General features: G+C 47.1%; 1 protein-coding gene across 1 annotated transcript in view; it reads right to left on the reverse strand.

The window, feature by feature from the left end:
* GRK4 (G protein-coupled receptor kinase 4) overlaps positions 1–16,347 on the reverse strand; it is a 384,904-nt gene that overhangs the window by 184,062 nt on the left and 184,495 nt on the right. The window contains exon 4 of the mRNA XM_078678547.1: positions 13,371–13,448. Coding sequence (XP_078534673.1) covers positions 13,371–13,448 — 78 coding nt within the window. The remainder of the gene's footprint in view (positions 1–13,370; positions 13,449–16,347) is intronic.

Consider the following 16,347-nt stretch of genomic DNA (forward strand, 5'->3'; position numbering starts at 1 on the left):
CAGGAGGAATAGGGGGCCCTCCGCAAAGTCGGTTACCCTCCCCAGCAGTGAAGTCAAGAAAACTTTTTGCCCAGTATTGGGAGCATAAATCGCTAGAAAGGTGCACATCCTACCCCTCAGGAGGCCCTTAAGCATCAGCCATCTCCCCTCCTTGTCGCCGAGTGTGGCAGTGGGTTGGAATTGGGCACTCGAGCTGAAAATGAGAGCTACACTTTTCTGCTTAGTGGAGGCCGAGGCCCTATTAATGAGTGGGTATTTTTTGTGTTTAAGACGATGGTCCTCAGTTTTCAACAGGTGGGTTTCCTGCAGAGCCACTATATCTAAATGATGGTCCAGAATGTACTTCCAGACCTTTTGGCGTTTCTGCGGTGAGTTAAGTCCTTTGACATTCCAGGTCCCTATAGTCAGCGGCATGATAGAGCAACTCCTGGTGTTCCCGCTATAGAGGCTGATCCCCGCCCCGTGCTGCCCCGTGGCGTACTCTCATCTCTCTGCCCCACCCGCGGTGGCCGCCCGTACCCCGCAGCGATGACAAGACTCCCTCCCCCCTGTACCGCAGTAGTAAAACCTAGCCGCTCCATCTCCACCCCCGCAGTCCACCACCCACCCCACAAGGAGCCTACTGTGAGAGGTAAAACGTTGTGCCCAACACCCCCCCTCCCTCCCCTTGAACACCCCCCAGAAACAACAAAAACGTACTGTGGAACAGAAAGCCCCAACTTGTAGACATTAACCCAGGCCTATGTAAAGTTTGTCCAGGCCTGCAGAACAGGAAAGAGTGGACGGGTTGTGTGGCAGTGGTGGCTCGACGGCTCGAGAACCCCCGCCCCATCCCCAAATCGTATCGCCATACTTAGCTGAACATGACCTTCATTCCAGGCAGTCAAGAGTCAGCACCAGTGTCCTTGGAGACTTCATGGATCGCAGCAGCCTTTTCCTGTGCCACCGTTTCCGGATTCGGGTTGAGGTTTTTTCTGGAAGGGCGTCCTCTTCGCACTTTCTGCCAGCCGTCGCTTGTCACTCGCGGGGACCTGGACAGGGCCCCCGACGTCTGCACCTCCCCCTCCTCGACTTTCTGGGCTTCTTCGAGTGGAAGGTCCAGGAGGGCACAAGTGTCCTGCAGGGATCGTAGCTGGTGGAGGGCCCCATTCCACCTGAAGATCAACCGAAAGGGGTGCCCCCATGAGTATTGAACTCCTTCCTTGCGTAAGAAGGCGGTGGCCATTTTGAAGGACCGTCGCTTTTGCAGGGTGATAGCAGAAAGGTCCTGAAATAGTTCCACATCGTGGCCTTTAAATTGAAGAGGTTGTTTGAGGCGGGCCGCTTTCAGTATGCGTTCTTTGAGGAGGTAATCCGGTAGAAAAGCCAAGATGTCTGGTGGGGGGCCACGAGCTCGATGAGCCGGGCCCACACGGTGGGCCCTATCAATGCGTATTTCAAAGTCCTCATCTTCGCCGAGCACTGTGCGGAACAGGGCCTGCAGATACCCCGTCATATCATCCGCTTCTTCTGCGGGTGGTACATGTCGGACCCGGATGTTATTCCGTCTCGAGCGGTTTTCGAGGTCCTCTGTGTGAGCTTGGAGCTCCGTCTGTTGTTCGTTGAGAAGGATAATTTCCTGTCGCAGGTGTTCCACCTCTTCGCTCCTGGCCTGCCCCTCGAGTTCAGTGGAGGCCACCCTCTCCCCGAGGTCGTCGACATCTCGACGCAGTTCTTTGTAATCCCAACCATTTCTTGTCTGAGGGTTTGGATATCTTCTTTAAGGGAGGCGAAGAGGGTCTCCATGAACGCCTTGGTCGCCGGGGCCTCCTTCTCATCTTGATCTTTGCCCCTGGTAGGGGGCGCCTGAGTTGGTTTGTAAGGGCTTTTGTCGATCTTAGCAGGTCCTTTGGACATCATGTCGGGTATGGTGCGGTTCCCTTTGCGATTGGAGGACGCCATCTTGTCCTCGTTGGCGAGGCCTGACGCGGCGTTCGGCGCGGATCCGGCCGAGAAACGGCAAGCACGTCTTGGTCAGGGGCCTCGCGTCCCTCGCGTGGTTCCCCCGCTGTGGAGCAAGGCTCCGCTTGGTGCAGTTCTGGGGAGGCCACCGGTCACCCCCAATGGCCGCTTCTCGCCGCAGTGGGCACCTCCGTGTCTCTCCGGGGTCCCCCCAAGCGCCTCCTGCTCCTCTGTTCACGTGCTATGCGCCCTCCAGGCTCTCCCCGGTCCGTCGCCGCTCCTGTCACTCGGGTCTCCCCCGGGGGCTCGATAGCCGCCCCCCGAACCCGCCTGCTGTCCACGGGGCACTGCCGGCCCTGCACCCCAACCTGGCCAAGGAGCCACCACCGTCGGCCTCAGAGCGGCGCCGCCGCCTGCACGGCCCCCTCAACAAACGCCAGGTCCCCAGGTGTCGGGGGGCTCGATAATTGTCCCCGATGTGCTGCTCATCGCCCGCCTGCAGTCTCTTTCAGCTGTGTCCCTTACTTCGGGACGTCGCCCTCGGCCGGCTCGTCGCTGCCGCACAGGCCCAAGCCGGGACCTTGCCTACTGCTCCTAGCCGCCTCCGTAGGGGCCTCCTTCCGCTAAGCGCCCCTCCGGGCTCCGCGGCCGAATAGCAACGGCCGCTCCCTCCGGACCCGCACTGCAGGCAGCGGGACGCTGGGTACCTCAATCGGGGCTCGTGGACGTGGGGGGAGGGCTACTTTTACCTCCTCTCCGCGAGAGCTCGCCCGCAGCTCCTCCACGCCTCGCTCGGCTACCGCTCACTTCGCCGCCTCGGCGGCCGCTTCACCGTCCTCCGGGCGTTCGTGGGGTCCCCAGCCACCCCAGGGGTGTCTCTGGAGCTTCCAGGTGCCGACACTGGTGGTGCCAGGGAAATCGGGCCGCTTTTAGGGACGATTCAGGGATCGTGGACGGCGAGCCTCCGGAAGATCACGTCCAGCTAAGCCGCCATCTTAGCCATGCCCAATAGTGGGCTTTTAACTCCTGAAGTGATAATACTCAGATTAGGAGGGGGAGCACAGAAGGGTGAATCTCAGTATACAGACTTCCTCCATAATCAAATATCTCAATTTGCTGGAAGACAGTGCAGGCTTTACTACATTAGACAAATAACGAGGTAGTTAAAGTGTGGTAAAATATCTTAATAATAATAAGGGTTCTCTTGTAGCAAGATATTTCCATAAAATACATATTTCAAAAGGCAACATTAACAGTTCCAAATCTCGAACATGTACCAACCCATTAACAAGGAGGAAATTGCAGTACAATATTAGAACATATATTGGATTTTTAGTTACCAAAATTAAAATCATAATTGTATGTGACAAATAAAAGAATAAGATTTGAAAGACCTCGTTTATTAAAGGTGAACGTGGAGGACTACAGCATAGGATATTGCTGAAAAACACTCAGAGAGAACTCAAGATTGTGATTGACAATATGCTATGTCTGAGCCAAAACAGACAGACATGCACATTTAGCAGTATAAAAAAGTTAGGTATAAACAGGATTTGCATCTTAACAAAGGCATCTTAACAAAAACAGGACATCTTAACAAGAATCACCAAGGAAACCCCCCCTCGGACACATGTGGGATAGCCTCGATCTATACTTCAAATCACATAAACCGCCGTGAATTATAAATATTGGAGGCTTGACCAACAAGTCACTTAAATGGGATGCCCTTACACTAGATCACTGTACCTGAAAAGTAAGTAAATACTGACAAAGCATACCTTAGTCCATTAGATGCATACTGTTAGCTATATATTCTGTTTTATTATATTCTCTTTATTTCCCCTACACAGATTATGTTTTTGTACATTATTGTATGACGGAGATTATCTGAGGTGGCTCCCACAGCCCATGTGTCTGACATTTTACCCAGACTGTATTACCTAGATTGTCATGTATGTTCTTTCGTATGTGCTTATTGTGTGTTTTGATTTGTCTGAAAACAAACAATAAAAAATTCCTGAAATTAAACAGGATTTGCAAAACACGTGGCACAGGACGCAGAGAACCTCAGAAGACTGGATGGTGGATTGCAAGCTGGATATCATAATTCATAGTAAAGTCTTTACAGTGAACTTGTTTTTCAGTTGTTATGATGAGGTATTTATTATTTTTGTTCCTTTTGGAATAATTGTCTCTTTCAATCAATCGCACTATTAAGATTGTTGATCATGTAAAAGTTGCTTTTTTTAGAGGTAGGAATAAGGTTTAAAATGTTTGTCATAAAACAAAATCACTGATGAAGGTGTACACTTCAAAATGCATTAAAAAAGATAGGATGCCTCATACAAATAATGCCATTCCGATAAAAGCTTCAAATAACTAACCATTTGAGAAGTGTAAACACCACATCGTTTTTTTAAATAACATTTATGAAAATCTTGTTTGAATAATTTTAAAACTCTGAACAAGTTTGTGGACCAATGTGGAAGCTCTGCAGACACAGGTTAAGAGGTTTAACAGAATATGAACTAGGAGTGAGCAACAGAAAAAAAAATTATATTTAAGCAGCAACCAGTGAGGGATCAAGGCTGGTTTCATTTGGTTTAATGCTTTCGATTTCCGTAAAGCTAGCAGCCTAGTTTCCTATTACTTGTTTTAATAAGTGCACTTCCTCTTGCGCTTCTGTACAACTCCCTCACTCAGGGCACTGTCCCAAATGTATTTAAAGCATTGGAAATTGTTTCCATCTTGAAGAAAACAAGGGCCGACCCTTCAGTTCTTACGAACTATCGCCCCATTTCCCTACTACCCTTTCTAGCCAAGGTCCTGGGAGCCCATGTGGTAAATTGCCTCAACTCTTTTATTGAGCAATCCCATTACCTTGACCCACACCGGGCGGGCTTCCGGCCTTCCTTTTCTACAGAGTGTCATTTTGATGGTCCTCGACGAACTAACAAAAGGGGCTGACAGAGACACTACCTAGGCCCTGGTACTTCTCGATCTCTCTGCAGCATCCAACATGGTCGAACATGGACCTCTGGTCAACCGTGTCAGCAATGCTGGGATACAAGGCCTGGCTCTTAAGTGGCTCATATAATTTCTAGAGGATCGCTCTCAAGCTGTACACCTCGCCTATTTCTCCTCTCTACGGGTAAAATTGTCATGTGGGGTGCCGCAGGGTTCTTCCCTCTCACCACACCTTTTTAACTTATACTTACTCCCCCTTATTCACTCCCTAGGTGAAAGGAAGGTTTGCACCTTCAGCTATGCAGACGATCTCCAACTGATCTTTGACATTGAAGATTGGGTCTCGTCTGTCTCCAACTTCCAATCCAGCATGCGACACATAAGCAGCTGGATGAAAAGTAACCACCTGAAACTAAACCCAGATAAAACAGAACTGATCTTAATCGGTGGGCCATCAAACCCCTGGAACTCTAACTTCTGGCCGGCCGAATTGGGAAACCTCCTCCCTTCCCTACCTGTTCAACTAAAAGCCTGAGCATCACAATTGACAGTGACCTGTCTATGAACTCCTAGATTGGGACAGAGGTTTCTTCCTGTTTCTATCAGCTATGCAAGATCAGGAAGATAAGCAGATTCCTTAACACTGAAGCCCTGACTCGAGTAGTATTGGCTTTAGTCATTTCTCATATTGACTATGCCAAATCACTTTACTTTGGTATACCAGCATACCAATCAAAAAGACTACAACTACAACTTGTGCAAAATCAGGCTGCCTGACTAATTTACCACCAGCCTAAATTGCACCATGTCACCCCATTGATGAAAAGACTACATCGGTGCATTTAAGCTGGGATGCATCCCCTTCAAAGCACTTCATGGCAAATGACCGGTGTCTTCTCGGGTACAGCGATACCTCCCTTCTCAGGATCTCAGGTCTTCCCATCTTAATGTTCTTGCTTTTCCACCTTTTAAACACAAGAAACTGTGGGGACTATGATTCGCGGTCCTGGCCCCTCAATTTTGGGACTCTCTTCCTCTGGATATCAGATCGTTGACATCTTATTCTCAGTTCAGGAAACTTCTAAAGACCTGGCTGTTCCGCCAGGCGTACGAATGAATCACTTAGTGGTAGTGTTCTTTCGACTCCAGCGCCATGAAACCAAAAGGGTGTATGTGCGCTTTAGAAGTAATTTTAACATAACATAACATAACAAGAAACCAGTACATATTACATTAAGATAATCAAGTACGGGAGGAGCCTAGCTCGCGACCGAGATGGCCGCGCTTTAGCTCGGCTCCGTTCGCCCGCCTGTGTTTTTCGCATTTATCCTGCATTTATCCTGCCCCGGGAAGCCCTCCTTGCTGTGTGGTACTACTACGACGCACTGCAGGCACTTACCACTTGTTCCGGTTGTCCTGGCTGCTGTGGGTCCGGTGCAGTGCCCCCGACCATTCCCGGGACTCGGGGGCGGACTGGCCTGGTTCTTCATCCCGGCTCCTGGGCCGGATGCAGCCTGCGGGCTTGCCCTTCGGGGCGCGCTGGAGGTGATTGGAGGGCCGCTGTTCGTGTGAGCCGGAGGTTCCTGGCTGAGGGACTCCTGTGTGGCGGCAGCCTTGGATGGTGACGCTGCCCTTCATTATTGGGGTTCCTCGTGTGATCAGCTTCCTCCCCCTTTGTTCTCCGGTCCGGCCATTTTGTTCTTTGCCGCCCGGACTCGGAGCACGGGACCGGCGGCATTGGGGGGCTGGCGAATCCCCTTCTTCTGGTGGCCCCCCTTCCTGTCCGGGGTGTTCTTCTGCCTGTCGGCGGGACTTCATCTGCTTGACTGCCGCCCCGGCGGAGGTTGTTGGCCGCGCGGCCTGTTCGGGCTCTCAAGATGGCGACCAACCCCATTTGTTTGGGCCGGGCCCGGACGAGCACTGGGGGCCCGCCGCAAGGCCCGGGTGTCGGATACTGTGAAGGTTTTCCTGCACTTAAGGGGATCTTGAACATCCTGCTATCCTGGCGGCTCTCGGTGGCCGCGCCACTCCTGGCTCTGGAGACGGTTCCTCACTGCGGGCCTCCCGGGCCCCCACGACCGGATGAGGCATTGATATCGCGGGGTGTGGCTGGTACTCTCCTGGCGGACTCGGCCCCGGCTGCCGCCCCGGAGGTGCGCAACCTGATGGCGCCTTCTCCTCCTGTGCTGCCTCCTCTGCCCTTGGCCCGGGAGCTGGATTTTGTTTTGCCGGACTTTCATGTTTCTCCTGGTCCCTCTCAATCACCACTGCCCTATGACGTCTCCTGTGCCGGCCCGGATGGGTCGGTTTTTATGGACATATCCTTGGAACTGTGCCTGCATCGTTTGCTACATTCTGTGATTTTCCTGGATCTTCCGTGCTTTTCTTCCTGTGACTTTTTTGGACTGCCGTTGGACTCTCCTGCTGCCTGCCTTCTGTTCTTTTTGGCAGGGTCCTCGTTGGATCGGACCCTTACTGCTTTGGATAAAAAGGGTCAGGGCTGATGAAAACTGACTCTTATATGCAGTAGCTTATGAACGGTTTGGATGGTCTCTGTGTCCTGATATGGTTCTGTGTAACTGGTTAGTGCTCCTGGACTTTGGCCTGATACTCTTTGGCTTCCCGAGGACTTGGACCTTTAACCCGGGCGGGTGGATGGGTGCGTTTACTCCTGTCTTTGGCCCTCCCCCGTGTATATGTTTGTATGTCTTTACTCCCTTCTTTCTTTCCCCTCCTTCCCCCCCCCTTTTTTGTCTTTTGATTCCAACTTTTCTTGCTCCACTAAATTTCGGGTTCCATTTAGGGCGACAGGCACGCTGCGGGGGGGGGTTGGCCGTAGCCTTCTGCAGGGGTGCAGGGTGGGCTTAGGGGTGGGTGGGAGGGGTCTGTTTGTTTCGGGGGGTCTTTTTCCCCCCTTATTTTCCCCTTTTTGTTCTATGGCTCTTGTGTATTCCCTTTTTCGGGACTCTGTCACCTCGAATCTCCCCCAGGGGTTTTCTGTCCTTCTTCCGGTGTGTGGCTGATTGTGGTTCGCTGCCTATTCTGGTATCGTGTTTCTGTTACATCGCATGCCGGTTTTATTGTCCTGTTTTTCCCCCTGGGGGTGCATGGTCTGGCGGGTGTTCCTTTTTGTTGTCTTTTTCTCCCTTTTTCCCTTGCTCCTTTATGGAGGTCCCCTTTTTCCGTTGGGGTGCGTATTGCATAGTCTTTGTGATGGGGCTTTTTGATTACGTCTTCTTTGTTCGGGTAGGGGCGGAGGTGGGTGAGCGCGATTGACTGTTGCCACTGTCGCTATTTGATGGTCTGATTCTGTTTCTGTCCTTTGCTGGATTTGATTATATGGCTTCATTTTCTTACGTTGTGTTCATAAAATGGCGGCTTGCCGCGGTCCCTCCCTTGTATTCTCATATACGGCCCGTTATTCCTTTGGTCCCCTCCCCGTGCTAGAAAATTAACCTTTGTCATCCTGCTCTTGCTGAACGCTCGATGGTTTTTATGGCTTCACCAGTGCTCCTGATGTTATATCCTGTGCAGATCTTCTTTTTGTATGCTGGTTATTCGACTATTCTGTTCTGGCCAGCCCGCGGGGTTGTAGGCCAGTATTTGTGAGCTTTCATTGTTCAATAAAGGTTTTAAAAAAAAAAAAAAAAAAAAAAAAAAAAAAAAAGATAATCAAGTACTAGTATCAAATCTTTGAAGACTATTCTTCACCAAAAGAGAACCATTCGGGACACTTTGAATACTAAGTACACCTGTGCATGGAAGGTATAACGCACTGGAATAATTATGGAATAAATTATTAAATGATATAGATAGCATAGACGTGACTATAACCATCATCAAATGAGACAAAGCTACCTTGTAAGCACCTAACCTCAAGTCATGAATTAACGGTGGCTCCATATTTCTAGTCCGTCACTTCCTCTTCTCACATCCCGCGAGTCACACTCCCTTCTTGACTATGTATAAGAGCTGCAGAGTCTGCAGGTCCTCGACTGGATCTTTAACATGTGTAACATATCCCCTTTCAGCTGAGAGATGAAACAAGGATTGTATAATGGGATGTATTTATGAGTAATTTTGAGGTAGCAAAACCACAAATGACGTCTGGCATGAGTCATTTTTGCAGGCACTAAGCCAGGATATGGATAATTTATTTTACATGGCCTTACCACAAAAACAATCGTGGTCTCATTGTATTCAGGAACTGACATGCAATAGTAAAAGATCATGTGATTGTGTGACTTGTACAACTTTGAGAAAGGTAAAAAGAGCATGTTTACAAAGCTAAACCTTGCAGATGGAAGAACAACACAAGCATGAGGGTAGTGTGTTCTCTTGACATAAACACGGAGCTGAAAACTCACTACTTACAAACCCAAAATGGAGACTATGTATTATAAGATTCTCTATGTTGTAAAGTCTCAGTTCATTGAAGAATATAATCTGGTCTGAGAATTGACTACTGAGTCTGGTATGTGCAAAAAGGGACTCGCAAGTCCTTACTATTGCGATGGGGGATATAAAAAATAAAGCATATCTACAGAAACTGGAAATGGTGCTGTTTTCTATGCCTATTACAACCTGGAAAGAAAAGCGTGTCAGACCGGCTGGACAAAAAAAAAGAAAAGGAAAGAGAAAAAAAGGCTAAGGGGGAATCAGAACGAGGACTAGGAACAAAATAACGTGACATAAAAAGGGGTCCACAGAGGAAGGACGGCGGCGTCCAAAAAGCTGATGGACTTCCGCTCAAAGGGGCGAATCAGTATTTTATAAAAGAAGACAAGAGAGGCAGTAAGTGGGTAGGGGCAAGTCATGGAAGAGGGACATGGAGGCGGCTTCTCACATGAAGCAGCAACATAGAAATAGAATAATGGGAAAGGCCTATAGGTTCGACTCATGCTACTTAATTGATGGTCTGCATGCACAGCTGGAAAGATGGGCAAATTCGAGGATGTAATAAATATATTATTACCTTTCAGGACTTGCAGAACTTAGGTATATGTTCCTCTGCAACTACTATGACAACATAACAACCCATTACTGTTTGAGTAACTTTGAAATGAACATGTATGTGCTGCTGTGTTCTAGATAAGCAGCCCCACATGTTCTCTGACCACAGGGTGAAATCACACTGGCGTCATGCCCATTTGGGACCCCAAAAAACGGATAAATCTGTTTTAGTGCCTAGGTGCTTGTAACACGTCTGCCAGTCTTACGGCCCCTCTCAATAGATCACTCATTCTCCATGCCTATTCGGCTTCTAAGTTACAACAAATCCAAGGATTCCAAAGAGCCACTGAATGAAAGCTCAACGAGGTGCAACTGGGAGCAGGAGGTTGGCATCACACCACCATCCTCAACCAATAGCCAGGCGACGGGGAAGGGTTGCTTCTACACTCATCACATACTGCTTGCACTCTGTGTCGTGCACACTTTCCAGTTCACAGCTTCTCCGTATGGCCATGAGCCGCCTGTGTTATCCGGATGATTGAGCTGTTGCAAAGGTCACTTCTCCACTCACTACGACCAATGCTGTGCAGGCGCACAGGGAAAACTGCAGAATATACATGAGAGCAATGGCAGAAGAGGGGCTTGACAGGACACTGGAAAGCAGAAGACTGGGCAGGTGGGTGCACAGCTGAGCAGTCAATCACTGAAGGCACTAGGGGTGCATGCACACTGACATGATACACCTGCGTCACGAAAGACAGAGTAACAAAATGTCACATCCCTGATTCAGGGAAAATGCAGGCAGATGCCTAATGCTAATGCCTAAAACAGTAACTCACACCACAAGCACAAAAAACCAGACCAGTGATCAATGTAACAATCGGTGGTGAAACACATTAGATTGTCAGAGCAATCCCCTCATTTAAGATGGCCGCCGCATCATCGCATTCAGGTGAGAGTATTCCCCTCAAAATCCAGTGCAGTTTCCTAGTTAGTTATAAGTACTACAAGACTATTTGTTCTGTCTAGCCAGCAAATATTACACTACATCATCACAATGCTGTTTCTTGGGTTTTTCTAAAATGACTTTGTGACATTCCATTGAAGCAATGCCTAAAGGGGGCAAGCGATCACTCGCATGCAGAACATTAAGACAACATAACACAGAGACCCTTATAAAGGAGAACTCATACAACTGCTGGCCAATTTCACCTGCAATAACAGGCAAACTACATGTGACTACCCATTGACAGAAGAAGCCTGAAACAAAGCCTCTTTTTGTGAAAATTCTGTAATATTTTTTATAATTTGTTATGCCTTTATTTCTTATGTTTACAGAAGCCGCAGAAGATGGCTAAAGCAGTCTCTAGCCAGACCTAAAAACTGGAAAATTGAACGTAGTGCACTGAAAAGTGTGAAACAGAGAAACCACTGATACTGCTATATTTTTATCTCTCAGTATAGTACGTTATTATTTTAATAAACCTTCATGGTTTGTCTAAATTTACTGATCTCAATCCCTTTTTGATTCCATTCACTAATACTGATTGCATTTTGAAAGGCTGTGTGAATCGTATCACTTAGGACATATTGCCTCATATATTCTTGAGGACAACACCGTCCCGGACCCCGCATCTGGGTGCTATGAATGCTACGATTATCATGCAGATTATCTAAATGATAGCGCCCACAAAGACGTCATGCAAATTCTCTGCTATCCCAGTCCCAAAATAAGCAAATGAAAACCCTGTGGATTTAAATGTGTTGACGTCTTTGAGTCTTTAATAAATGTGCCCTTTTAAAAAAAACAATAACAACTGTATTCCAGGTCATGACACACGAAGGTACTTAAAAATGAATGAGACCTCCTGATAGGATTTTGAATCCCTCCCGCGGTGTCGCTCCATGCCAGATCCTGGGGCCAAATCAGTGGCAATGATGCAGAGCATATATAACACGGTATCAATTATGTATTAGACTCCTTCTGTTGAGTTTAGATCAGGCAGAAGAGCTTTCTTGTTTATGCAACTGCTGAGGTCACTTCGTGTGTCTTGCATTGTGGGCAAATCCCAATTTACCGACATGAGGACATGGGCAAAGCTGGGTATTCTATTGTTCGATAAGAAGGATGATAAAACGAGGAAATTATTTGCTTACTGATTTACACCATACAGTCAATGTTGATGAATTAATTATATGTTTTCACAACCCGGATAGATTATTTGGTGAAGAGACTGATGAACAAAGCACAGTGGTAGAGGTTTTCTACCACAGTCAAAAATTATTATGGCGTTTTGAAGGGTCATTATTTCCGCACAAGTGATTTACAACAATCCGATAATATCACGCAATGCAAACCAGATAACGTTGAGATGTTGACTGCAGGCACTTGTACACAGTTCCATTACAACTCTCACTTTGTAAAGCATATTTGAGGCAAAACAAGCATGAGACATGTTAGTAGTCTTGATTGTAGTAGAGTTTGAGGCATCATGTTTGTAGCAGGTGGCGTGATCTACATATCTACCAGACTGTGCTCCTTCTTGGAGGAGAAACTGCAAGTTTCTTCAGCTGGTATTTAATGTGTAACAAGGAGCGGGAGAAAAGAGGAGGGAACAGGAGAAGGGTGGACAAAAGAGAAGAGAGGGGGACAAGAGAAAAGGCTGGAGGGAAGATGATGTTTCCTACTTTAGCAATGAGTCTTCAAGGTGCAGGGAAGGGAAGGAGAGCCGGAGGGAGGGAAGAGGAAAACAGAAGAGTCAAAGGTAGGAAATGAGACAGAGGGAAGGAAGAATTTGGACAAAAGAAGTGAACAGAGAGGGAAGGAGGGAATAGAAGAGGAAAGAATGATACAGCAGGGAGAGGAAGTGAACAGGAAATGGAGGAAGGTGCTGAATCGCTTTGCAACATGCTGTAAGTGCTAGGAAGGGCGAAGAGTCAAAAGGGCTGAGGAAAGAGCAGAGAGTAGGGGGAGGGAAGAAGACAAGAGAAGGGAAGCGAGAGAGAGGAGGGGCATCAGGAGAAGAGAGAAAGCCAAAACAGGAGCGAGAGGGGGAGACTAGAAGGAAGGAAGGAACAGCAAAGGAGGGAACAGGAGATAGAGTTAGCAGGGTCTGGGAAGAGGAGCTGGTTAGAGTAGAGGGGGATTCAGTGAAGGACAAAGGGAATGGTAAAGAGAAGGAAGAAGCAGTAAGGGAAAGGAGGAAAACCAGGGAGAGTAAAGGGTAAAAATATAAATGGATGGAGGGAACATAGAGAGAAGAAGCAAAGAGGTGCAGAAAAGATGAACATGAGAGAGGAGAGAACCAAATAAAGATGAGAGTAGAAATGGACCGGAGGGGAAGTAACATTTTTCGCTCCGCTCATTACAACCGACTTTGTGCGCATTAATGTTCCATCTAGTGAACCTTCTTTCTAGAACAGGCCATTCCGTCCATGGCTTCAGTTACCCAGAAGAAGAGCACAGACACAGCAGAGGCAGCCTTATAATTGCTATTAAGAAGAATTACCCCATTGTTGAAGTATGTGTCGAGCAGCTTCAGACCGCAGTCTCTCCGTTTCTCATCTGGCTGCACTTCATACTCGGCCTGGGGGGGGACACAGAAACAGAAAACATGACTTCTACAGCCGGGTTGAAAGCACTTTTGCAGGAAATTAAAGATATCAATGTAATACTGCAAGCCGGTGCCAAGTCAATTCAGCCACATGCTCCAGGAAACTTCCCTTTGTTCTCGCCAAAAAAAGCACATTCGCTCATCAGCCTCTAACAAAAAAAAGAAAAAAACACAAGGTACTGTAGGCAATGGAAAATAACCCGTGTGAGGCACATTCAAGAACATGACCAAACTCTACTGAAGCTGCCGTCTACCCTGAAGAGAACGTTTTTCGAGTATTATATAATTGCCTACATGTTTGAAATATTGTGACAAGAGCGGTATTTATTCATTTGATGCTCAGTTCAAGTTAATGCCAAGAAGCTGTAACCTGCAGAACCCAGATTCACGAAAAAAGCATTACTAACGCTAATAGGTCTGGCTTTGATTGTGTCGACAGATGCACACAAGGGCAGGTACAAATGTGCAGACGATTTCTAGTGTCTCTGTGTTACTGGCCTCATTCTGTGCCTTCTGTCTGGGCCCTATTTTTTATTCTGCAGAATGCTGTTCTGTATGGCACCAGTTCAGCAGCTTAGTAAATTAAAACAAAACAACACACAGAGCACAGACAGTGAACAAATAGTATGTGTGCATTTGCACATGCAAATACTTGCATGCATTAGCACATTAAAGCCAGACCTGTTGGTGTTGCCAATGCTCATTGCAAATGTGTTTCGGGTCTCTAGATTTAGCCATTTATGTGTTTAGCAGGAGGAGTGTGTGTTACGGTCGAGGTTTTGAAAGTGTTCTGACCAATCCAATTTCGATAGCTAGAGAGCTCCATGGGGTGTTTCCCATGTACCGGGTAAGCACTCTTTTTGTGGGTTGAGAAGCGGCCATGTTGTAGTAGGTTGTTGCTCAATGGAGGGATGGAGAGGTATGGCTGGGTATCCTTATATTTTACCCAGAGGAGGATGAAATCTCCTGAAGCTGATAAAAAGAGAAGGTGAGTATGATATGTGCTATTATCAAAGCAGTCATTAGTAAATCTCTTTGTGCTGCCAGGTGGGCACTATGAGGTCAGCCTTCACAGCGATGCTTTGGAATCAGGACGTATTCATGGCGTTACAATTTTTCATGTAAGGAACTCCTTGTAGATGAAGGCAAAATCCCCTACCCCACTGCCATTTTTCTTTAGTTCTATTTACGTGGTGGATGCGGTATCCTAGTGGTACGCTGGTGTATGGTGTACCAGCAGAACCAGGATTGTGTGAGTGTGGTAGCATCAATTATAGTGTGTTTGAAGAGGGCAGGTATGAACGTTGCACCCAAGACAGCAGGCGTACAGTGTCACTCAGCAGCTTTGATGTAAAAAATACTAAATGGTCCAATGGGTTGAAATGAGATGATTTTCTGACCTTACTTGAGTAAGACTGTCTTATCTGACTGTCTTATCTAGCCATGAAGCTAGTGGTGAAAGAGTGTGTTGTGAGATCTGTCATCAGGTAGTAGCAGGGTGTGTGGGGTGCATCAGAGGCAAGGTGCATAGAGGAATGCTCTGAAGCTTAGGGGTTTGTGTGTATGAAGAACAGGTGTGTTAGGAGACTTGTAAAGAAGGGTGGCAGAAGGGTGGTAGCTGGTAGGACAGCACTGGTGGGAGTCAGAGATGGAGAAAGTGACTTGCAGGTGTGGCATCATATCAATCTGATGTTTAGGAGTGCATTGTGGGGAGTAGATACATGATTTGTGTTCTGCTCAATAATAAGTGGCTTTAATAGTGTAGGAGGCAAGTAATCGCACCTCTCTATGAATGATGAATATGTATAGTCAAGTCCTTCTGAGGCAAAACAGTTTGTGTGCTGTTTTCTGGGGGGACCGACCAGGTATGTTGATTGACAAACGAGACTGTACTGAGGTGCAGTGCTACTTATTGGGGTAAAGGGCTGGAGTTTGGACAGGACAGTATTCTGGTCTGTGTTAAAAGTAGCATTATTCTATGTTATGTTGACCTGACTAAGCTGATGTGTGCTACTGTTAGACTGTCTGGTTTCATTCTGTGAGAAGCGTGTTTTTTAATGTGGAGAAGGTGGAGTAAAGGGGGGGGGTCATGTAGCAGTGTCGTAGTCATCAGGGAGAGTAGAAATTGTATGAGTGTAAACATTCCAAGGTAAGGTGGAAGCTATCATGGCCTACAGAGTATCAAACAATACGGTGAAGACATGGAGGCTGATTTCCAAGGATTAGGTCATGACCTTCCCATTTTCATACAGTGATGGTTAGGTCACATTTGCAAGTATGGTGCCACACTAGCATTATTATGGGATTACGTTAAAGCACATTACATTTAGGTGTAAAATCACTTTTAGGGGCAAAATGAGCCTTGCCGAAAATTAAGCAGCATTGTGGTATCACATCTGAGAGACAAAACCACATAATTTTAAAATATATATTTTTGTATTCATTGTTCTTACATCCATTGTAAAGCATTGATGATAAACCTTTGCAGTACATTTTCTTTGAACATGTAATCGTATTATCTGAACATTTTCATTGCACTGTTTGCAGGGTTTGTTATTTAACGAGTATCTCCTTTTAACCATAGCTTCAAACCAACTGTACAACCACTACTAGGTCCTGTTTTATAATTCAATATTTTACAGAGTTATTCTGTTTCTTTCTCTCTATTCCTAGTAATAGCCGGTCAGTTCACCTTTGTACGCTCCCGTTGGGATCCCTCAACAAATTGCGCCTCCACTTAAAAGTTGGGCCCTCTTTGTGTGCCCCTTCACCCTCTAAACATAGGGAATCTACTCGGTGTATTCTTCGAATGCTGCTAGTGTTTTGTCCCATAAGATCACAAGTGGGCGCTTCTGCAGCTCTTTCAGTCTTA

Source organism: Lissotriton helveticus, chromosome 2_2 (genome assembly GCF_964261635.1).
Source record: "Lissotriton helveticus chromosome 2_2, aLisHel1.1, whole genome shotgun sequence".
Taxonomy (NCBI): domain Eukaryota; kingdom Metazoa; phylum Chordata; class Amphibia; order Caudata; family Salamandridae; genus Lissotriton; species Lissotriton helveticus.